We start from the raw sequence: 25,553 nt of genomic DNA, 5'->3' as shown, positions 1-25,553 counted from the left end.
TACACTGGGCAGGATGGGATCTGGTCACCAACCAACCATGCCGCAGTCACATGCCCATGGTATGCTGTGCATGCCCAGTAGAACAGGAAGTGCTCCTTGAATGTTGTAAATCAAATAATGAAGAAGTGGAAGAAACAGACTGTGCTGAGAGGCAATAACCATTTTCCCACTCAGAACAACTGCTAATGCTATGGTACATTTACAGTCATCCAGGCCTTCTGATAAGTACTTTACATAGACTGTCCTCGTCAGTCTTCACAGTTAGTATCTGAACTGTACAGACACAGAGCCTCAGAGGGGTTGGATAAAATGTTACGGGCACAGAGCCAATGAGAAAGTATGGACCTCAACCCAGAGTCTGTCCACCTTTAAAGGTTCTGCTCTGGGACTGTGGGCAATTTGGGATCAGAAATGCCAGCAAGTATGATTTGCCTATCATTTCCCTGCATATTATAAGACTGCTTATTTCAACCCAATTCTTTTGAAAATTAGAGGCAGAGGGATAACCCAGTAGATGAATAAAACTAATGTCTGATCCCAGCTGCTGGTGAGGAAGGAGCAGAGGGGCCCTAATTTGCAGGACAACAAAAGCCGCAGGAGAAGTCTAAGAAGTCTAAGAAGACTTCTCTAACCATCACCGCTTAATTAAGTCAATTTCTTTATTCTCAGCCCCTGCAACACCATGTATGTACTACCACCCTAAATTAAACTCAATCAACACAGGACAAATAAGTGACAACCTTGTTGAAATAAAAGTATGAAGAAAGAATTCACTAATTAATAAATAGTATTGATAGATGTGGTATTAGTATGAGAAAAGTATTAGACCCACATGTGACACCATAACCCATAATACATTCCAGAGGAAGGAATATGAAGAAATAAATCAAGCTAATACTTACTTTCTTGATATAAGGCATATAGGCAGGGTCTTTGTTATAGGAACCATACTCATTCTCCACCTGCACAGCAATGATGGGTCCTCCATACTTGTACTTGCGAAAAGAGAAACAATCAGAATCTGAGTTTGTAGTGAGAACTGTATTATCTAATTTCCCCCATATTTATCACCAATTACTAGCAAAACATCCCATTTGAAAGCAAAAGTCTCAAAAGGTTTGGTATATAATTGAGAATAATGTCAAAAAAACAGAGTGGGAAGCTCCAGGCCCATATTTCCCTATGGACAAATATGCACTGACTAAAACAACTTTATAGGAGCTCTGGAAGCTAGTCAAATATTTAAACAAACATGTAAGCCCCCAATCAAGAAAACAATACATTCAAAATGGTAGGAAATTTCATGGTGTTTTGCTTGCCCTTGCCCTGCTCCCTCCCTGGCATAGTGTGGCACAGTCAGAAAAAAACATCCCAAATACCAGTTCCCTCCCTCAAAACAGAAGAAGCAAAATGAAACTTGTTTACAATGTTCTGGGCTATCTGTGGGCTAATAATAAGACTAGTTTCTGTCTCATCTGACTTAGAGCTTAGACAGGAAGTGTTCTCAAACTTTGAACCTCAGGGCCTATCTTTGAGACCACCTAGGAATACCAGGGGCTGTTGGCATTAAAAAAAAAAAATTGAACCTCAGGTGTGTGTGTGTTTCTTTAGAAACTATTTCTAGAAATTTATTTCGTTCCTCTGAATGAGCCATGTTTCCCTCTTTCTTGTATGCCTTGTACTGTTGTTGTTGTTGGTGGTGGTGGTGGTGGTGGTGGTGGTGGTGGTGGTGGTGGTGGTTGAAAATTGGGCATCTGAAAAAACAATCCTTTCCCAGTCTTTGCAGACTTGAGAGGAACACAGTCATTATCTAGCAGGCTCCCGAGTCTTGAGATCAGCCCAGGGTGAAGGCATAAGATCTCAGATATATTCTGGGCATGTGTCCTGTCTGGACTGTGTGTGTGCATTTTTTTTAACTGCCATTGACTGCTTTTACATGTCTCAGTTTCCCAGAGTCTCATCCCAGACTCTTCTTGTGGCTTTAGATGTTCTATCATATTCCTCTGCCTGTAATACCTTGCCCTCAGTTATCCATGGGTCTGTAATCCCCCTGAAGTTTTCACATGTTGTGACCCACCACCACCTCTAAAGAAACACACACTCTGGACCTACTAGGCAATGATTATAAAACAATTGTCATAAATATGCTCAGAGAGCTAAAGAAAAATCATGAACAAAGAAGTTAGGAAAAGTAGATATGAACAAAATGAGAATATTAATAATGTGATAGAAACTATAAAAAAAACAGAATTTCTGAAACTGAAAAATATAATATCTAAATAGAAAAATTCACCATAGGAGTTCAACAGAAGATTCAAATAGGCATAAAAAAGAATAGGCAAACTTGAAGACGGGTCATTTTAAATTATTGAGTCTGAGGAGTGAAACAAAAAAAAGAATGAAGAAACATGAACAAAGACTAAGGGACTCATGCAACTTAAGTAAGCAAATAAATATACTCATTATCTACTTCCAAAAGGAGAAGAAAGAAAAGGGTAGAGGGATTACTTGAAGAAATAATGGCTGAAAACCTCCCAAACTTGAGGAAACATGAATATAAAAATTCAAAAAGCTTCAATAAAATCCAAGTAGCATTAGCCAAGAGACTCACATCAAGACATATTACAGTCAAATTGCCAAAGCCAAAGTCAAAGAGATTCTCAAAAGGAGCAAGAGAAAAGCAACTTGACATGTACAAAGGATTCCTCAATTAAACTATCAGCAGATATCTCAGCAGAAACCTTGCAATACAGAGGCAGTGGGATGATATATTCAACATGCTCAAAGGAAAAAAACAATCAACTGAGAATACTATATGCAGCAAAATCATCCTTCAAAAATGAGGAAGAAACTGAGATATTCTCAGACAAAAGCTCAGGGATTTCATTACCAGTAGACTTGTCTTAAAATAAATGCTACATGGAGTCCCTCAAGTTGAATGAAAAGATGCTAGACAGTAACTTGAACCATATGAAAATATAAAGTCCTCTGGTAAAGGTAAATACATGAAAAAAATGTAAAAACCAATATTATTTTAATTTTAGTGTATAATTCCACTTCTTATTTTTACAGAAGTTAAAAGACAATGCAAAAAAATGATTACGAATCTATATGCATCGATACACAATATATATGCATGTAATCTGTGACGTCAATAACATAAAGGGAGGCAGTGCTGTAAAGGAGTAGAGTTTTTGTATGTGACTGAGGTTAAATTGGTATCAAAATAAGACAGAATGTCATAACTTTAGGACAGTATATACAATACCCATGGTAACCACAATTAAAATATCTATAGAAAATACACAATTGGAAATGAAAAGGGAATCAAAACTTGTCACTATAAGAAATAAACTAAATACAAAGAAAGAAAGACATTAATGGAAGTGATAAAAGAGAAAAAAAACTGTAAGACATATAGAAAAACAAATAACAAAATGGCAAAAGTGTTTCCCTACCAGTAATTACTTTAAATGTAAATATATTAAATTCCCCAACTAAAAGATATATATTTGCAGAATGAATAAAAAACAATATACAACTATATGCTATCTACAAGACATTCACTTTAGATCTAAGGACACACACATTGGTTGAACACGAAAGGATGGAAAAAGACATTCTGTGTAAATAGCAAACAAAAGGGAGCAGGGACACTTTAAGTCCAAAACTGTTAGAAGAGACAACAAAGGGTATTATACGATATTATATTTCTACATATATATATATATGTATACATGTATATATATACATCTACATAATTGTATGTATATATATAAATGATTAAAGGGTCAATTTAAAAGATATAATAATTATAAACATATATGCACCAAACATCAGAGCTCCAAAATATATGAAGCAAATACTAACAGAACTGAAGAGGAAAAAGACAGCTCTATAATAAGAGTAGGAGACTTCAACACCCCATTTTCAATAATAGATAGGACAACCAGACAACAGTTCAATAAGGATATGCAAGACTCAAATAACACTATAGACCAATTAGACCTAACGACTATTTTAGAGCACTCTACCTGGCAACAGCACAAACACATTTTTCTCAAGGGCATATGGGATATTCTCCAGGATAGGCCATGTATTGGGCCACAATACAAGTTTTAATAAATTTTAAAAGACTAAAATCACAAAAAGTATCTTTTCCAATTACAATAGAATAAAACTAGAAGCCAAGAGCAGAAAGAAAACAGGAAGATTCACAAATATGTAGAAATTAAACAACACCCTCTTAAACAACCAGTGGCTCATGGGAAATTAGAAAATATCTTGAGACAAATGAAAATGAAAACACAACATAACAAACTTATCAGATGCATAGAAAGCAGTAGTTAGAAGAAAATTTATAACTGCAAACACATTAAAAAAGAAGGTCTCAAGTCAAAAACCTAACTTTTCACCTTAAAGAGAGATAAACTAAACTCAAAGGTAGCAGAAGGAAGGAAATAATAAAGATCAGAGATTAAAACAGAGAATAGAAAAACAAGAGAAAAATCGACAAAACCAAGAGTTGGTTCTTTGAAAAGATCAACCTTTAATTAGATTAACTAAAAAGAGAAAAGATTCAAATAACTAAAAATCAGAAACAAAATATGTTGGTACTAATTTTATAAGCATAAAAAGGATTATAAGAGAGAAATAGACGAATTCTAGAAATATACAACATGCCAAGACTGAATTATGAAGAAATAAAAAACCTGAATCAATCTATAATTAGTAAAGAGATTTACACCAATCCTTCACAAACTCTTATATGAGGTCCCTAGAGTAGTCAAATTCATAGAGACAGAAAGTAAAGTGGTGGTTGCCAGTGGCTACGGAGAAGGGACATAGGAAGTTAGTGTTTAAGGGAGAAAGAGTTTCAGTTTGGGAAGATGAAAATTTTCTGGAGTTGGACAGTGGTGAAGTTTGCACAATGTGAATGGTACTTAATGACACTGAATTGTACAGTTAAAAATCATTAAAACATTAAATTTTGTGTTATGCATATTTTACCACAATAAAAAATAAAATAATTATGTTATATCCAGAAAAAAAAATTGTAATAGGTTTGGTATGGCACTTCTCTTTTTAATAATGCTTCTGAGCCATATTATTGGCATGACTTTCTCTACTTCCCCCACTACCAAACCTGCTGACTCATCTCTGTAATCCCACCTTCCTTGCAAAAATCTGGGCTTATAATTTCCTAGCTTCTTTCATGATTGGGACTGCCAGATTTAGTAAATAAAAAAATAAGACACCCAGTTATACTTGAATTTATAGTTAATAATTTTTTATATAAACAATTAATATTTTTTAATGTAAATATACCCCCATGCAATATACTCCTTGTTTATCTAAAATTCAGATTTAACCGTGTTCCTCTGTTTTGTCTACCTTACAAATGATCAAACAGTTCCTTTGATCTGTTTGCTGTTTATTCAAAACCATTGACTCGAGCAATTTTTACTGATGTACTAACTTTTTATTGATATATTAATTTGTCGATGTATTAATCAGTGTCATTGTTTTCACATAAGCAATTGGGTCATTCACAGTCCTGATTTTTTACTGCTTCCAATTATTACCTGTAATGTTAAGAGACTTTCTCCTCAAAAATCATGTTAACGCATATGTTTTCAATAATAAATGTGTACCATGCAGCACCTTTTTGGTAGGAGAAGGATGTACCCGGAAAAGTTATCCATTGTATTTTTATAATTACAAAAAGTCCTGCTGTCTTCCAGGCAAGGGCCTCTCCATATATGCTCCTCTATATGTAGAACTGAGCCACTGCGATATTGGGACGCTATAGGGATTTTCAGTTATCAAGGCATCCAGCGTTGCAGCTCTGGCACTGTATGGAGCTGTGTAAGCCCTTACACCTGTCTATCCTTTCAGCACTGTGCCACCTAAGATAACACTGAATAGACAGATCTTTAAAAGGACAACCACTGCCAGCCTCTCCAATCACAGGCCTCAGGCAGTGGAAAAAACTGTCTTCCTGTGTTGAAAGGAACTGTGAGTCCCTTGTTCTGATAGCTAACCTAGGACTATTTCCTACCTTTTGGAAGAGAGGTGAAGATCAAAGCAGAGTCTGCTTGCTTTTACCTGCAGGGGCACCACCCTGGACATCAGGTGGTCAAAATAAAGGTCCACTGCTTCGGTGAAGCCCTTGTAAGTTGTTCTCAGCCTCATGCCAGAGTCTCGGAGTAACCAGCTTGAATAAAAAAGGGGGGCGGTGGTAATTAATTCCACTGTGGGTTTGCTCTGGGCGAGGGGATGGTGGAGTGAAAAGGAAGCAGCATCAAAAGGCTCAAGAATGAGTCCGGAGACCATTCCCACCCCATGCCACCCTCATTCAGCCAGGAAGGTAGGAGATTATTCCAACTGATTCAGGAGCACACACAGCCCAGCTCCAGTCCTGCATTTAGCATTGCTTCCCTACCAGAAGATACCAGCCCTAGTGCAAATTTATGTCCAGCCTAATGGCTATAGGTCTGGCTGCCAGTCAGAGTGAGAAAAGCTTTTCATTGGACGCAAGACCCAATTTTCAAGCATTTACTCCACAATCTCATTACAAAGGGTGAAGCCAAAGGCATTAGGCATCACTGGGACTGGAGAAGGACACAGACACACCTTCCAGTGTCACCCCAAAAAATAAGCCTGAAATGGAGGCTATGAGAGGCTAATCCTGCTTCTGGCTGCTCTGGTCCAGCTGCTCCCCTGTGCTGACCTGGTCGACTCATTTGCATCATTTGCATCAGCTATTCAGAGCTCAGCTAACGGGAGGAGCAGGTGAGCAAGAAGATTAATTCTTCCTACAACCTGTCTGCTGTGATCACATTCCCCAGATGAACAGGGAGCATTAATTCCAGAGCTGTAGTCAAGGAATTTTTTCATCTAACTTGAAATTCTGAGTAAACACTTACCTTTTCTTATGAAAGGCTCTGATGCTCATTCATTGTAATTTAGAGGGCCTAAACAGTGTCAGAAAATTATCAACTTATGTTACGTAAAAATGAACGGGGAGAGAGGAGTATCCTCTACACTGACACCTCCATGTTCCATCTCACATAGAACAGGTCTAGTTTCTCATTCCCTTTGGGATTCTGCCTGTTCTCTAGTGGTCCCCACTCAGGCACCCCATGTGCAACCAGGGCCCAAAGGCACAGGAGCTGTACAGCGAGAGCTGAGTGCTGAAGCTCCCTGCTGCTTCTGACCTAAGACTTAAATCCTGTCCTCCTCCTGTGCCGGCTCTGGCTGAGCCCAAGGACATCGCTGACACACAGATTTCTAATCCCCAGGTGTGGGGGAGGCCACTCTGGCCGTGTTCACAGCCTTGTTGAGGGCATTCTTGCCAAGCCGAATGGCACAGCAACGAAGAAGTGATCCTGGGTAGTGGAGGAGTCGGAGACAGAGCCTGCCTGTGTCCCTGGGGCAGGGCTGGGTTGAGCTGGAAATAAGAAAGAAAACAAGGCCGAGGATGGTGGTTGCACTGCAGGGAGAAGCTGTTCCCAAAGGAAACAGCACAGCAAACAGGATCAGCCTTCCTTCCCCTTGGGGTGACAAAGGGTAGGGGTAGGGTGGATCCCACCATCTGAAACATAGCGAGGTTGGGAGAGATTATGCCTATTAACAAGAAAATGATTTTTTGGAAATTAATGGCAATAATGCTGAGAATGAAGAATAAATGTGATTCTTGTCCAGATTCCTCGTCCAGATTTCTACTCTAACCACACAGCAGAGCACTGACCTCATGGAGACTATTCATCCTAAGATAATTCATCAGGGCCTGAGATTAGAAGGTAAAAAATAAAACAAAAATAATAATTTGTTGCTCTTATACTTTATCAAAACACTTGGACTTTAAAAAAAAATAAATTCTGGTACATCCCCAAGAAACAGACAGGCAGGTTTGATTTTTCCAATTCTGTAGACAAGAAAATGAAGTTTAGAGCATATAAATGACCTGACTGAGGGTCCAACTCACAGCAGAGCCCTGATGAAGTGAATGGCCTGGGGATAGCTAGTCCTGCTGCTGCTGCTGCTGCTTGCCACATAAAAACCACATGGACTTTGACAAGGACAATAATTGTGACATCATTTAAAATGACTCCTTTGGGTGCTACTTATTCTGAAAAGGAACTTCAGAATGGAAAAATATACATTAAGAGCAAAATTAAACTTACATTTGTGATTTGTATAAGCATACAGGACAACTCAGGTTGTGGCTGGTGCCCCTCACAGCCCCGCTCACCTGGGCAAGCCCCCGAGGTCGATCTCACTGCAGATGTAGGGACCTGGACGCAGAATCACCCACAGCCCAATCTCTGCAGCCATCAGGACAAAGGCCCTAGGGAGGTCAATGTCAGCAGCTCTCAGGACATTCCAAGCAAAGGGTGGAGATGAGCCAAGCACGTATTGCTGGGTGGCAGAGCTGCCTGGCCCTCTACTCGCCTGTCTTCCTCTCTCAACCAGAAACTGGAGTGAGTAAAGGGGAGGCCGAGCCCCCACCCCCAGCAAAGCAGGGAATCCTACACCAGGTCATAGGCCAGAGGCCCTGGGAGCTGGGTTCTCACCGGCTCCCGGGCTAAGACTGTCTACACAGCCCTACTGGGGTCATGAGGAGGAAGGGGACAGGGTCCTAACAGTGTGCCTGACCCCAATGGCCTTGCCACCCTCAAAGGGCAACCTGTGTCCCAGCCTGGGTGGCTGGACCTACTGCAGAGCAGGGCTGACACTCGGGATCAGGCACCTCTGGGGGCCTGGGCTAGGAGGAGGCAGGCCCGGACATCTGGGAGTAACAGGTTCATGGCTGGAGAGCGTCCGGTTCCCGGATGCAGAGCCTGTCATAGTGTCCTGAGAACAAGGCTCCAAAACCCCCATCTCCCTCTCATTTTCCAAGCATTGCTGAGATGCCACTATGCTCTCTAATCAACCTCAGGCAGTCCCCTTCCTGCCTCCCCAGCCCCAGCCAGGTCGCAGAAACATCAACAGCACGTACTCCAAGTCCAGGTTCCCAGAAAAGTCAAATGCGCCTCTTTGTGGCTCATGGAGGTTCCAGGGAACATAGCTGTAATAGGAAAGATAATTAAAGTCACGACCTTTTCATTTATTCCACTTCACCTACCAGATTACCTTCTTTATCCCTAAAACCCTTATGATGGTTGAAGATATAATTCCTAGGTGCATTGTCTTAACGACAGCTGCTCCTCTCCTGGACCCCCACTCACCTCTGGCTTCTAGTAGAGCCCTCCCCGACTGCAAAGAATGTGCGTGGGTGGAGTGGTAGGAGAGGTTTGCTTGCTTCCAGTTTAGACTCGAGTTCCGTATTTAAGCAAAATACAGGTTATCCTGCTTTTATAAGGCAAAACAGTTGTCTTACAGTATTTCTACAAACTTCAGATTCCTATACCCAGTGAATGTACCCCCCAGGTCAGAACTTACATATGCAAATAAATGGATCCTTTGAAGGAGTCTTTCTGGAAAACTACACCCGTTTGGTTCATCTATGCTGTCACAGCTCAGAATATTCCTGTAACTCTTTTTAGAAACTGTTTTCAAACCAGTTCAGAAGCCACACAAGAAAATCCATGTCTTTGATTTGTAATCCCATTTTTGCCTACAAATAGAATAATACAGCCTAATAACCCTCTTGATTTCCTAGATTTGGACCCAAATATCTGTTGGCAGTTTTGAAAAATAAATCCACGAAAAGATCAAGACTTTTCCATGATGGAGCCTATTTTTTTAACCGATTTACACATTCAACACTTTATTAAGTGCCTATCATGTGCCCATCACTGTGTGAGGTGCTAGAATGAAAACCACAGCATTCTGAAGATAATTCTAAGAAAACAGTGCTGAAAACTGTTGACAGACAGTTTTCAAGGTAGCTATTTTGAAGAAGACCAAACTCATTTGCTGTATAAATTGGGGATGGAGCTCTTGTTAAAAAAAAACTACTTAATGATAATTCCGTCCTTTCCTACATCTACAGTCCCCTTCTCCACTCTCTTTCTTTGTACACCATTGCTCTTCCTGGTCCCCAGACCTTATATTCATTTCCCATCCCTAGCCCCACTAAGAGAGAGCAAGGCAGGTATCAGGAAGAACGGAAACTGTCTTTCCTGTCAGAGGCTGCTCAGATTTAGGAGCTACCAGGGCTCACTCATTGCGGCATGCTGGGGACCCGCGAGCTGGGCACCCACGCCGAGGCCCAGATGCAGACTCGAGGAGCACCACGGGGGAAACAAGGCTTGGTGGCAAGGGTAGAGCAACACTCACGTTGTGAGGGTGTTCAAGCCGCAGGCTTTCATCTTCAGCAAGCGGTCCCTCCAGTATGCCCTGGGTACACGGAAATAGTGCACGGAGCCCCCAAGGATCCAAAAGGTGGAGTCCTCCAGCATAAAGTTCTGGCCTTTGGTGTGCAGCCCCGACTGCCGGTGTCTTAGCCAAGGAGAGACCAGACCGCGCCAGTCCAACCTACAAAAAGCAAAGACAGCCGGGAAGCCTCGAAGCTCGCCTTCAGCAGTGAGCAGCGGCACGGGAAGAGACGGGCGGAATTCCTCTCCTCCTTCGCAGGCCCTCGGCATTTCTTTCTAAGGAGGGCCCGCTTCCAGGGTGTTTTAGAAAAGGCTGCCCGCCTCTGACATAGCCAAGCCTTTCTTCAGCAACACTGACTCATCTGGCCCTGCTGCAAGGGAAGAGCGAGCTGAGGGGCCGTTGGGAAGGAGACAAACACAACATTCAGTGCAGACGCTGTGTGCGAACAGGAGAGAGGACAAGGAGGGCACACACTGCATGGGAAGGGCGTTGTCAGTGGGCTGAGAAGCTGCCTTCTGGTGCCTGGGACTCAGGGGGACCTGGGAGCAGGGGCAGCACACAGGTTCCTACGATGACCAGCTCTCCTAGGCCATCTGACTAAACATCAAAGCAGCAACTACTTTAAATAGTACCTCTGAACCACCTCATGGTCACAGCTGCCTGGCTCGAGGTGCAGATATCTGGAAAGAGGTATCTGGGTTAGAAACAGCATCTGTTCATTGACCAAATTTCCGGGTCTTAATTATTATCTAAAGATTGTGTCGTGTTGGCCATGATCACCCCCACGTGACAGAGAGAGCCCCACCTGGGGAGGCTTTGGAAAGTTTTAGTCCCTGGAAAAGCACCTCTTGACATGTCTTGGGTTGGCCAAGGGGAGCCCTCTTAAATTGGTCCCTATGATTCAGTGCTCTAGTCTCCTGAAGGCCTTAAGAAAGCCAGCAAGAGAAGCTGGAGGAGCCACAGTTTCCAGCCAGGAAATTTAGGAAACTTGGAGACAGAAAACAACAGTGGGAATGAGTCTGGTGCAAAAGGAAATTTTAGTTGGTGTCGTTTCTGCACCCACTTGTTACAGTTCCTGAAACTAGAGGGCATCTTGTCCAGCAGGGTTCGTCTGCATTGAAAGACTCCCTAAACTGCTTCTGGTCTTTCCATTCATTTTGTAACACTGGCTAAAATGGTAGTACTCGGACATGCATCCCAGTAAAGGCCCAGCTTGATCCATTCAGTCAGTACTGATACACCCTGACTGGGGACTGTCGTTTCTTAGAAGAAACAGACATGCGTGAATCAAAAGTGGGCTGAGAGCACTTTTGTTGATTCTGGATTCAATAATTTTCTGTGCCCTTCAAAGGGGCAGCCCCTTCACAAAGCTTTGCCAGTCATGGGGACTAAAGTGGATGTCATGGAGGGACCGGGCACATGCACCTCACACACCCTATTCAGCAGTCGCCAATCTTTATGGCACCAGGGACTGGTGCTCCTATAAGAATCTAATGCCTGACGACCTGAAGTGGAGCTGAGGCGGTGATGCTAGCTGGGGAGCAGCTGCAAATACAGATGAAGCTTTGCTCACTGGCCAGCTGCTCTTAACAGGCCACGGATTGGTACCAGTCTGTGGCCTGGGAGTTGAGGGTCCCTGGTTAAAAGGATTACTCTGGCTGCTGTGTTGGAAAAAGACAGCAGAGGGAAGGGCAAGGGTCGAGATGTGGGACAGTTTAGAAGATACTGCAATAATCTAAGCAAGAGATTTTGCTGGCTTGGACTTCACTGGTAGTAGTGGAAGTAATGTGAAGTAATTCGATTATAAATTGGATTTTGAAAGAAGATAAATTATTGTGAGAGAAGAGTCAAGAATGCCTCCAAGATTTTTGACCTGAACAACTGAAAAATTCACTTGCCATTGGATATGATAGCTAATCCTGAAAGTTGAAATCATCTATTCTCTAAATTATCTACTCCTTAAAGTGAGTAGAATGAAGTCCATGATTGAACAACTAATAACATCTCTCCCTTTACATGTCCCAAATCTTTTATAGAAGAAAATATTGGCATCACGGTTAAAATAGTCCAAGGGGTTGTAGGGATGATCCAGTCATCCTCGCTTGTTACTTTTTACCTAATTCAACATCTGTAAATTGCATCAGGAGCCCAAACACCCTGATTAGGCTCCTTCGCTAGTGTTTCCTGCTCATGTACACACTGCTAAATAAACCTAGTAGAGCGTGATACAAATCAAGTAACATCATAGATGTTACCCAATTTTTATCAAAAGATTATTTTATGCTGGATTACTATCATCGCTCACCTCCTGCTGTGCAGCCTGGTTCCTAATAGGCCGTGGACCAGTACCGTCCTGCTCTCTCTCCCTCTCTGCCACCAGCACTGTCTCCCTGCTGGGTCCTTTACCTACATAGCAGCCAGCTTCTCCTCAACCTATAATGCCAAGTGCTTCAGCGCTAAACATAAACTTGTATATCCTACACTGTAAAGCAGCCAGAGCCTTGCTATTAATGGGACCACCATTTGTAACGGCACTTAGTGACAATCAATGGCAACTTGCTCATGCCATTAGGCAGCTCACTCCCATTCTACCCAAGTTCCTCCAAATCATACATGTTATGACACCTATAAAGAGTTCTGATATAGAATCTTCTCCATCTCCCTGCACACTCAAAAATTACAATTTAGTATCATGAGTGCTGTTGTAAGGCATGCACAAAGATACGGCCAGGGCCAGCTTCATGGGCATGTGACCCATGCAGTGGTACAAGGCCTCACATTCAGAAGGCCCCCTTGCAATGAGTAGTAAATAAGTCATCCAATTCTAATGCAGAGTATAATGAATGTAGACAACATCATTATTCTATAATTATGTAATGTAATAAATATCACCACAATGGCAATCATGTTACAATATACAAATGTATCAAAGAAACACATTGTACACCTTTAAAAATTTAATTAAAAAAAAAAAAAGGCCCTGCATATGATTTCAGACACTGCTGTCTTCCTCCTAAAATTCTTAATAATTGAACAAGGGCTCCACATTCTCATTGTGCACTGGGCTCCTCAGAGTAGATAGTCAGGCCAACAATGGCAGAAGACAGTAGCTGAAATATATAGGTAACTGGTGAACAAAGAAATCATCCAAATCATCCAGGTGTAGTCATAAGACTTCATACAGAAGACAACATTCTCACTGGGTCTTGAAGGCAGGGAATATAAGAATGCAGTGACAACTTAGGGCAAAATGAGAAAAAAATGAGATCTGTATTCATGGAATGGCAAGTCAATCATCTACTCTAGCCCAGTAGTCCTCAGCAGCCCAGGCCTGGGCTGGCTCACCAAAAACTGTTCGCTGCTAGTCCACCCGAGATCAGCACAGAAATTGAAATATTTTCATAGCAATGAGAGTAATTTTATGTCTATTGAAGCTAATCATAAAAGCTGGGGCATATATTTTGTACATATTTCCATTTCCTTTTCCTAGTAATTTGTTTTTATTGTTTTATAAAGTAACAGATTAGAAATTTGTTTTAAAAAAAAGAAAAGTGATTCTTCATCACAGACAGAGTGAGAAGTACTGCTCTAGATCAGAAACAATAGTCTGGCATTGGGCAACTGTGATCATGGAGATGGGAAGACAAATATATTGACCAGTTCAAGGTATCCAGGCTTAGGAATCAAATGGATGCAGATATGGAAGACACCAGAACCATATGAAATCACTTTATCAGCAGACTTCCTAACATGTAACTGAAGTCAGCTACAACAAAGGGAAGGTTCGGGTTTAGCCACAATGATTCTAAAAGGTGGCAGCATAGTTGAATCACATGGGAAACTTTTTAAACTAATCAATGCCTAGGCACCACCTCCTGACCAATCTCTGCAGGTGGAGCACAGGTATTGGTGCTTTTTAAGAGCTCCTCCAATGATCCTAACAGGAGCCACTGGCCTATGATGGCATTACAGGAGGAACTGGGTCAAGTTTGGGGGCCCTGGATGACCAGAGACAGGAAAGGAGGATGCCATGAGGGCAGAGGATGCCACAGACATCGCTGACCACTTGGGAATTTTGTCTAGGGCCACTCGTGGGCCAAGAGAATTAGTTTTACTTACTCTTTATTCCTCACAGCCCCCAGGACTCAAAACTCATGCTGCAGCTTCAGGACTACAGTTCTGCTACATTATAGTTAAAATGGTCATTTGTGGATAAGCTAGGGACACAATCACTTTTCTTCGTCTAAAGGAAAAAGTTCGATGTTCCAAGAGACTTATAAATGGTATTTCAGAACACAATTCTTGCAAAGGACCACCTTTGGAAGGGGGACCACCTTTGGGAAAGTGAAAACAAAACCAGTTTGTGCAGGAGGAAGATCTGGACGTGGGTCCTGGCCCTACCTTTAGGAGCACTGTCACCTTGGGTTAGTAATACTGGCTCTGCGGGCATGAGTTTTTTTCCCCTGTAAAACAGGGCTAATGCCTGTCCTACCTGCTCACAAATGCTGCTGTGAGAGCATGGTATAAATGAAATACTCTGTGATATGCTATAAAAGAGTCTTGTCACTAATGGAAATACATTTATTTCAGCATGCTTTGCATATTAGATAGAATAGCCTTAGGGGAGAGGGGCAGGTATGTCCCTAATATGGAATAATCCCAATCTTTCCATTCTTTCCCATTTAATTTAGCAACGAATTATATTTTATGTGCTAGACTTTGTGCCAAGCCATATTATTACAATTTCTAAAGTTTTACAATGAAGGATCTGTCCATTGGGATCCCGTCAGACCAACCCAGCCCCTTAGCCAGAGGTCCGCAAACTCCAGCTGTAGACCAAATCCACCCTGCCTCCTGTCTTCATGCCACCTGCAAGCTAAGAATGGTTCTCACATTTTTAAGTGGTTAAAAAATCAAAAGAAGGATATTTTGAGACACAAAAAAAGTATATGAACTTCATATTTCAATATGCATAAATAGCTTTATTGATACCCACCACATCCATTCATTTACATATTGTCTACGGCTGCTTTGGGGCAAAGTGAAGTTCTTATATTAGAGACTGTAGTCTGCAAAGCGGCAAACATTTACTATCTGATTCTTTATCCTGCCATAGAGGATAAGATACTAGATACTGAAAGGAGGCCTCAGCCCCCACCCCCTTGGCCACTGTCTGGGCCTCCTTCTAGTCGTGCCCTTGTTCCGGCTCTTCTTCCCACCTGGCTCCTTCCTTTGGCTGCAAGTTCCTGACTATTCCGGCTGTCACCTCACACATGGAATAGGTTGTCTCCTTTGGTTTTGACCATATTGCTCCAAAGAATGCATTCTGCCTTCATGCTTCATGTGCTCAGCAGACTACACATACTCTCCAAGCTCACCTAAACACCCTCAACCACAACCACCACCAACCACACTCTCCCCTCAGGTACCCTACTGCCTGGGCTCGCCCCAGCTAGAATAAGGAAGAAATGAATGGGCTAGTTCTTTCTTGACAGTCTGGTGGTGAAAATACACACAAACTCTCTCTCCCCACCCCCACGTTGTTTTTAAAAACAATGAGAATACAAGTTAGCAATCACTCTGCTGGTAGCCTTATTCACCAACCAGAACTTCAAAAGAACAATCTCCAGTTCTTCACCAATCTCTCATCACTGATCCTAACTTCTGTTTATGACTGTGTCTCCGCAAATGCTATGAGAGCTTCCCTCTCCCCACTTACTAAGTACAAAAATATGAGCTGGGTTGGAGGCAACCATCTGTGACTCCCTCACTCCAGCATAGTCCCTGCTGGTAATATATACTCTTTTATCTTTCCCCTAGTGGATAAATAATCACCAGGAAATCTCCAGCTAGGTTTACGTGTCCAGGTGTGGTCTGCACCTGCAGAGGACCTTCATTTGGAACTCGTTAGATATGCAGAAACTCAGGCCTTACTGGAAACCTACTGACAATCTACATTTTAACCAGACCCCAAGGTTAAAGTTTGAGAAGCATGAATCTTATTTGAGATATCAAATAAGATATATATACTATATTTATAAATATAGTTTCTTTCTGGATAGGGTTTCTCTTTGCTAGTGTCTTTATATCCTATCACTGTCTAGATTTTTAAAAAAATATTTCTTCACAGTACTTATTAAGCAACATGAAGTTAACACTGCAAACAAAAGCTAGCTATTACCGAATTCGAAATTCTGGAAAATTCAACTGTTTCCTTTCTGAAAATTTTCTGGTAGTTTACTAGATGAGTTTTTAATACATTTTTTAAAGGGATGAATTCACTGAGAAAATGAGGATAAATGTTGAGTTGCTCCAAGGAGTTCACTGTGAGAAAATGAGATGATACACATTAGAGCTTCATAAACAAAGCACCAATCAAATGGGTTTTAATACTGGGAATGATCATTAGTACAAGTGATCATAATACTAATAATAACCTCCATCATTTCCAGAGTAATTAGCTCAGTAATAATAAAATAAAGGGACTATAAACTATATGGTTAAATCAGGTCAGGGAGACTTTCCAGTCAATTTGGTTATTACCAAGGAGCTCAGCAAATCCTGAGGAAGCCCTTGTTACTTTTGCTTTCCTAGAGAGCAGTACTGTCATTGGTAATGAAACTTTTATTGATGACACCGGGAGCATCTGCCTTCTTTCTAGCTGGAGCTTATGTTAACACTTTCTTCTGAAATTTCTGTTGCCTTTGTATCTTTGCTTCATAGTAGGATAATTAACTAATCACTGAAGGGACCTGTCCTCAGATTTACTCTGCTCTGTTCACAGTCTGCTGTGAAGTTCCTGGAAGAAGGTATGCATGTCAGGATTTCTGACAGGGCCTCACAAAATATAACGAAACCTCTACAGTCCTATCACTACCATCCCTTTTGACAAGTGTTATAGGCTGTACAAGCTACAGACAAAACAGGTTGTAATGGAAACATTAAGCAGAGGACTTGGGTCTTGAGTTCCCTATGGTGAGGAATTGTCACCAGGTGGTGACTGGTGAGGGAGGAGGAATAAAGGCATGAAGCCTACTAACACTTCATACTTATCATTGTAGTGGATCACGAGGACAAAGGGTGCAGGGCAGACTCCACACAGGCTGGACATCACTGGACATGGTCAAAAGTGAGGGGAGATGTGTATGAATGGAAAAGGGCTGATGAGCAGATAACAAGCTTACAACCTCTTTCGTGTGGAATGGGCCTGTGAATTGATTCTCAGCTTTCAGGGAGGCTCTTCCAGAGCAGCTGAGTAGAAATGATCTCCTTGAACGAGGTATACTAATCAGGACAAATCTGAAATGTCTTTTGCCATGCCAGATAGCATCCCTGTGTCACCTATAAATCCTGCAAATATTGATCAGTAACGGGGTCACGGTGGGACTGAGAAGCCACACTTGGGATCACAGTCATTTCCTTCAGTTTTCTGTCATACCACACACAGTGTAACCAGATTCAGACAGGCCAGTATCCACGCAACCTGACATGGCAGAGACAGCATCAACTTCTGGAATATGTTGGCTTCCAGCAGAAACTAGGCAATGCTTACACAAATTTAAGCTGGCCGAGAGTATGGGCAAGCTGGGTATATGAGGTAAGAATCTGCAGAAACAGTCCTTCAGTTCCCAGAACCTAAGCCCATGCCGGTCCCAAGGGTCAGTTACTTTGACACCTTACATAATGTGTATGTACTTGCTAATCTGAGATGATAATTTACAAATGCTATTTCCAGGTGCACTGTGACCCTTCTAAGGCCACCCTAAGTAATGGTCCAGCTGTATCAGGGTCCAGAGTATCATATTAAAGATGCTGACCAAGCAAACACTCACCTCTTTGTTCATCCAAGTGGTTATGCCAGAGACCATGAGATAATAGATATGTTAAACTGCCCAAAAGACATCATCACACATAAAAAATTCCTCATTTGGGTCTGAAATACAAATTTTTATTTATCACTCTCAAGACTCTAATGTGGTTATAGGCTCCAAGGAGGCCCAGTTTCTTTGGACATCCCATTGCCCTGAAGTCCATTTGAGGATATTTCAGTCTTACCAGTCTACAGCCCTGTATACTCTTCCATCAGCACGAGAGTTTGAGGGCCTTTCCACACTTTGGCCCAGGCCAGTGCCCTCCATGCTTCTACTCCAGAAGAGTGCCTCTTGGATCAATCTTTCAGCCCCAAGGGAAAAGAACTCTGTTTCTGTGTCTGGCCCAGCTTCCTGGATGTGCTCCTTGGCTTGGGCCCAATGCTTTGGGCTCCCGCTTTGCTGGGAGAAGCATTAAATATTTCCAGAGCACCTGGGCCTTCCATTCCAAAACCTGATGGAAGGTCATTGTGCAGAATTTTACAGATCTGTGGCACTACTAGGATCTTAACACCTCTGTCCTTACCTCTGAAAAGATTTCTAGGTAAGCCAGGAACTGGCCCAGCACTCAGGCTCCAGCAAGTCAGGCCAAGTGGCTGCCGTCATGACCCAGGGACATGCTGAATGTTCAGAGGGCAACATTTTCTAAACACTATAGGAAGTTTGTATGTGAACAATGTTTACTAAATCAAAACCTTGAGACCCAATTGTAAAAAAATGCAAACTCCTTGTTAATAATTGTCCACTTAACAACAAGGAAAAATGTCCTAATGTTATGTGACACTGTGTTTTCACTTTGGGAAAAATTTCCATTGATGGCCTCATAAATAGAAAAGGTGTTGTATCTCAACCTAGAGAGGGGTGAAAGTCTGTTAGATAACCCCAAGTGCTCTCCTGATAACAATACTCTGATCTTAGAGATGCAGATGGAATCAGAATTAAATGATTTCATGAAATAAGAGACAACATAAATATGTTTTTAAAAATTTAAATAGGACTTATCTACATAGATATATGAGAAAGGGGCTAGTTCTTACAAGACACAAAGAATCTATACACAGATTAGACAGAATTTCCCTCCCAGACAACAGAGCTCAGAACCTCTTTCGTGCTGATCCAACAGAAATAGAATGTGCTATTTTACTTACTTATTTTAACTTATTTTTATATACTTATTTTAAATGTCTATCAAGATTTAAAATGAACATCTCATACAGTCAGCAATTCTACATACAGAACTATATCCAACAGATATTCACTGAAATTTTGTTTGCAGCAGCTAAAAGATGGCCAACAATCAATACCCATTGATAGGTGGCTATTTAAATAAATTACGTGCCAAATGGACAAATGGGGTCACATATACAGCTGTCTTCTTGTATAGGTACAGAATTCCCCTAAGAGAAACCATTATCAGTAATCATTGCTGGTAGGAGAGCGAGGATGCCTAAGGGCCAGGAGTAGGGTTTTATTTTCCCCTGTGTATTATTCGAATAATTCATCCTTTTCATATATTACCTACTCACAAAATCAACTTTGCAAGAAAAGCACATTTGTTCTTGAAAGGAACAACCTAGCTTTCTTGCTGAGTGTAGGAGTACAGAGGAAGTATCCATGCTCTTGCTCGAAGACACTCTGGTCCCCTTCAGTCACTGGCTAGCATTGCACTGTAAGACTCGCAGAGCCAACTCTGTCTTCCCGGAACAGGGTGGCTCAGACACCCCACCTCTCCCTGACTGAGCCACTGATCAACTAACTGTGCTTCCCCACTTGTGGCAGAGAGCTGACTACTACCGAAAGAGACACTTCCCAGATGCTAAAAACTTCACTACTAAAAGATGAAAGGGGCAGTGTTCAAAGAGTTCACACATTCCAGGGAATATGACTCAGGCCTCAAGCCCAGTGGAGTCCTAGAACAGGCAAAGCTCATAAAATCAATGACTTCACAGAAGTCCAGGAAAAGAGGCACAATTTGTCCACATAGCCTTGGAAGACAGGACTGGCCATGATCTGGATCAAAGAAAATGACCTGGTCACATTGCTAAGGTATCCACCTTCACCAAGGAGCAATTTGACAGGGTCTCCTCCTAGAATCCAGATAGTGACAACGAAGAGTAGTGAATGAGACAGTCAGTGTAGAGATGAACTTATACTTGAGGAGGTATGATATAGGCTGCCTATCTGGTAGCTTTCCTCTCTCCTGAGTTTTGCCAGCTAAAATATCAGGTATGAGAGATGTGAAGTTAAGTGAATTTTGTTCAGTGATGCATTTATATTAAAAAAAAAAATGAGTGGGAACCATACTTTGATACTATCAAGCAGACATTCTTGGTTGGAGTGGGAGGAGGTAAGAGAATGAGAGGTAACTGGCTCAGAGACATGGTTCATATTAATACACACATCAGCAACCTCAAAGTAATATGCTGAAAGAAGCCTAATCAAAGCAGAGCACGTTAGGATTACATTTCTATAAAACACTAGAAAATGCAAACTAACATATGGTAGTAGAAAGAAAGAGATCAGTTTGCTTGTGGATGGGGGAGCAGAGAAGTATAGGAGAGAAAGGTGCAAAGGGGCACAAAGAAAGCTCTGGGCCTGATGGATATTTTTGCTATCTTAATGGTGGTGGTAGTTTCGAAGGTGGATATATATGTTAAAACTTAAACTTTACATGTTAAACATGTGCAGTTTATTGTATGACAATTACACTGAAATAAAAATAAAAATAAAAATAAAAAACATTGTTCAAGCTGAAATACCAGAGGTAGAAAACTTCCTCAACAGTCATCTTGGTCACCCTTACATGTTCTGCCTGCAAGAGACTCATTTCAGATTAAAGGAAACACACAGACTAAAAGTAATGGGATGGGAAAAGATATTACATGATGAACATAGAGAGTAGTGTGCTGAGTGGAATAAGTCAGATAGAGGAAGACAAATGCCATATGATTGCATGTGGAATCTAAAGAACAAAATAAAAAATAAAAAATAAGAAAACAGAAACAAACTCATAGATACAGAGAACATTTTGAGGGTTACTAGATGGGAGGAGGTTTGGGAAACTGGTGAAAAAGAGAGAAGGGATTAAGAAATACAAATTGGTAGTTACAAAATAGTCATGGAGATAGGAAGTATAGCATAAGGAATATGGTCAATAATATTGTAATAATTATGAACAGTGTTAGAGGGGCACTAGATTTATTGAGGTAATCACTTTGTGAATTGTATAGATATCTAATCACTATGTTGTACACTTAAAAATAATATAATATTGTATGCCAACTATAAATAAAAAATTTTAAAAAATTATTATTAATAAAAAAGAACAAAATTGAAAAGAATTATCTTGGTCCTATTTCTTGGATGTGATGTAATCAAACACCTATGGTTGGCCATGAACCCTCCCAAGGTAAAATTTGTGAGAAAAAAAAAAAAGCGAAGCTAAGCAGACCCCTACCTTCACCCAAATACCTGCCTTCTGAGGTACAGAAAAAAGGTTTGTTCCTGACAGCTCAGCTCCACAAAGCAGTCAGCTGAGTAGCCAGTTCCCATGTGACCTATATTCCACTGACCACATCCACATTCCCAACAACAGCTGGGAGAGGCCCCACCTCCCACTCAGTTAATGACCCAGTCGAAGCTAGAGTAAAGCAGGAAGAGGATGTGACAATGTTCTCTGGCCTCCGGAGATAATCTTTCATGCTCAGCCCAGATAGGACAGAAAGAATTAGGCAGAAAATGCCCATGAATCAAAAAGATGCCCAAATAACATATTCTAAAGGACTCTAAGAGATGGCCCTGAACTTGGTTCACAGCTTCTCTGGCCTCTGTCTTATCTGCTGAGAAAGAAGGGGTAGCAGGAAAAACAGTGACCGTCCTAAGCATGTCAAACTATTTCCACAGACTTGAGTCTCAGCTATTCATTCTCCATCGCTATTTCTGGGAAATTTCATAAACCACACCCCTGCCCCCAGTGATTCCTACTGCAGTCACTTCACCCAGGTGAGAACACAGTTAACTTACCTGTGAGAAGTTCAGGCTTCTTCACAGCCAGTCAGCTGTCGGACATCTCATCCTCCCACACCCAGCCTCCTTCCCGCACCTTTTCTTGAGAACTATTAGGGTGTACTTACCTGGCACATTTCACGCCCCTCAGTACCAGCCCTCATAATGACCTATCCTGGGGGTCCTGCATGGACTGCTATATATTTGACCTCCAGTAATGGGCAAACCACAGCTATTGAACATCTCTGGTCTTTCTCTCTGGGGTGTGAGTTCCTTGATACCCGGCTGTATGTCAGAGGCTCCTGCTACCTCTGCTTTGAGTAATTCTTCTGGGATTTGCATCAGCCTGGTACCAGGAGGAAAGCTGAACATCTTACAAGAGCTGAGACCGGTCTTCAGAGAGGAAAGGATTAGAGATTATAGACAAGATGGGGGGGAAACATTCTTGGGAACATCTGGGAAAACAAAATGCTTTTTTGTTTTCTGGACCCCAGAGTGAGAGGAGCACCATTTCCTTCTCCCAAACAATATTATGGCATCTTCACTGTCTCCAAAACAAAGAGACAAAACAGAGAAGACATGTTAAGTCTTGGAAAAGTATAAATGGAGTTTCTGAATGTGTTCTTGAGGCAGCAAACAAAAGTTCAGATACAATCTCCATCAAAAACTTCCTTATCTCCCAGAAGAAGTCAGAGAAAGTAAGAAGGAAGATAGAGAAGACAAGATCAAGCTCAAGGGTGGTGAACTTGCCTCTAGTTCCAATGCCTCAGCCAGCAGCCACTTCAGCACTAACTTTCCATGCCAAAGCATTTGTTACTACTGTTCTGCTTTCCCAGCAACACTAGAAGTTTTGAATATGGAAAGTGCCAGGCACTACCTGAAAGATATGACCACAGCTGTAGAATCCTATAAATAGACACAGTTCAGAAAAATTCTGGGTTAGGCCCACATTGGCAGTGGGTAAAGCGTTCTATCACTAAAAGCAACCCCTTGCCACAGACATTTTGTAAGGGGAACTGGGGACTGGTGAATGGTGGGAAAGTAGAGAGAGAAGACATATCAATCCTAGAAAGAGGCAAATAAATACAGGGCAAAGGATCTTGGAGGACCCTTGGGGCAGCATTCTCATGACCAAGCTGGGCAGAATGAATTAAGTCTAGCTGTGAACACTAGTGCTCTGGCCTCTGGACCTGGGAGACTAGCAGAAGGGGTCCCGTCAAGAAGGACTAGAGGCAGGGCAGTGATGGGGGACATCTGAGAGGGATCTGAAGGCTAGTTCTACTGACCTTCCCAGAGGGCTGAGAGTATACATGAGAAAAGCAGAGTCCGGAACCACTGGCGCAGAGGAGTGGGGAAGCCCTAAGGTATAGATACCTGGGGACTGGGAGGGCAGCGCCTAGTTTCACCCAGAGGCCTGGATCTCAAGACAAAATCCGAGCGCCTGGTAGCGAAGAGGAACGCTGGGGTGTTGGGGAGATACAAAAAAAAAGAAGCTGGCGGGCTGTTTCCCATTGGAGCCCGGGATTCGCGGGTCATGGTAACGCGAACTACAGGAGCTGCCTCCCTCCGGTGAGAGGGGCACCAAGAACTGTACGTGTGGAGAGTTGGGGTGTCTGCAGTCAAGCAGGCGCCGGGCAGGGCTCTCTCACCTTCGGAGCACCAAGAAACTCAAGATCACCAGCATCAGGAGTCCAAATGCGCGGCAGGGCCTCCGCGGGACGCTCCACGTGGGCATCGCGCGTGTTTGCTCAGGGCGCAGAAACCCAATTCCTACTTTAGCTAGCATTCAGCCCAGCGCCAGGGGAGACTGGGCGCGAGGGCGGGGCTGCGCGTTGGTCGCCTGGGCAACCAGGCCACCGCCCGCTTATCCTGCCTACGCTCATTGGCTGCTGTCCATGGCCCCGCCCCCACGCCTTGGGCCTTGAGTGCCAGGGGACGAGTGTGTCCGCCAGATCAAACAAGCAGGTGGGCACTTTCTAGCTCCTAGGAGGCTCTGGGTTCTCCCCCTCCTTGCTGCACTTAGTCTCAGAGAGGTGCTGGAAGTTTCAGAAGCTATCTTCCTGAAAGCGATATAAAAACAAATGCAGAAATACTGAGCACCTGCTGCCCAGTCCCTGCACACTGGTTGAACACAGGTAAATGTCATCCTTATGTATTAAAGCACCTGCAAAGGAAACCATTAATAAAAAGAAAAGACAACCTACTGAATGGGAAAAGATCTTTGCCAATGATATATCCAATAAGGGGTTAATATCCAAAAATTACTTTAAAAACTCATACACCTCAACACCAAAAAACAAAAATCCAATCAAAAAATGGGCAGAAGAGGACATACAGAGAGCCAATTGACATATGAAAAGATGCTCAACATCACTAATCATCAGAGAAAGGCAAATTAAAACCACAGTGAGATATCACCTCACCCCCATCAGAATGCCTATCACAGATAAATCAAAATACAATAAATGTTGGCAAGGATGTAAAGAAAAGAGAGCCCTCGAGTCCTATTGGTGGGATTGCAAGTTGGAACAACCACTATGGAAAACAGTTTGGAGGTTTCTCAAAAAAATTAAAAATAGAACTATATTATGACCCAGCAATTCCACTTTTGAGTACTTACCCAAAGAAAACCAAACACTAATGCAAAAGATATATGCACCCTTATGTTCACTGCGGCGCTATTTACAATAGCCAAGATATGGAAGTAACCTAAGTGTCCATCAATAGATGGTTAGACAAAGAAGAGGTGGTACATATATACAATGGAAAAATACTCAGCCATTAAAAAAAGAATGAAATATTGCCATTTGCAACAACATGGATGGACATAGAGGGTATTATGCTAAGTGAAATAAGTCAGACAGAGAAAGTCAAATACCATATGATCTCACTTATATGTAGAATCCAAAGAACAAAATAAATGAACAATAACAGAAACATACTCATAGATACAGATGGCAACGATACATGCTCACATCCTGCATCACTGGAGTCTCCTCCCTTCCCCACCAATTTACCTGCCTGAAATATTCCCACTGGAAAAGTCCGCCTTAAGCCCCATATAAGTTTCAGGTCCCCTCTCATTAGAGGCTGACACCAGCTGTCACTCTGCTACAATAAAACATTCTTAACCCCTTCGGCCTTGTGCATTCCTCCTTCTGCAAACATAACAGAAACCATCCCTTTAGTCTCTGTTTCTGTGACTCTGTTTTTGTTTTGTTTCATTTGGTTGGTTTGGCTTTTTTAGATTCCATGTATAAGTGAAACAATACGGTATTTGTCTTTCCCAGCCTGACTTATTTCACTTAGCATAATACCCTCTAGATCCATCCATGTTGTTGCAAATGGCAAGAT

At 42.1% G+C, this 25,553-nt stretch overlaps 1 protein-coding gene across 1 annotated transcript in view; it reads right to left on the bottom strand.

Moving 5' to 3' along the window:
• The window catches only part of LOC102890541 (beta-galactosidase-1-like protein 2), a 39,555-nt gene extending 15,621 nt beyond the window's left edge, over positions 1-23,934 (bottom strand). Inside the window, exons 1-6 of the mRNA XM_006905798.1 lie at positions 23,849-23,934; positions 10,288-10,485; positions 9,005-9,073; positions 8,258-8,353; positions 6,109-6,217; positions 903-995 (exon numbers count right to left, since the gene is read on the bottom strand). Coding sequence (XP_006905860.1) covers positions 903-995; positions 6,109-6,217; positions 8,258-8,353; positions 9,005-9,073; positions 10,288-10,485; positions 23,849-23,934 — 651 coding nt within the window. The remainder of the gene's footprint in view (positions 1-902; positions 996-6,108; positions 6,218-8,257; positions 8,354-9,004; positions 9,074-10,287; positions 10,486-23,848) is intronic.
• Between the last annotated feature and the right edge of the window lie 1,619 nt (positions 23,935-25,553).

This window comes from Pteropus alecto, unplaced genomic scaffold, assembly GCF_000325575.1.
Source record: "Pteropus alecto unplaced genomic scaffold, ASM32557v1 scaffold210, whole genome shotgun sequence".
NCBI lineage: Eukaryota > Metazoa > Chordata > Mammalia > Chiroptera > Pteropodidae > Pteropus > Pteropus alecto.
Note: the sequence above shows the minus strand (reverse complement) of the source record. Positions and strands in the feature narration are given on the sequence as shown.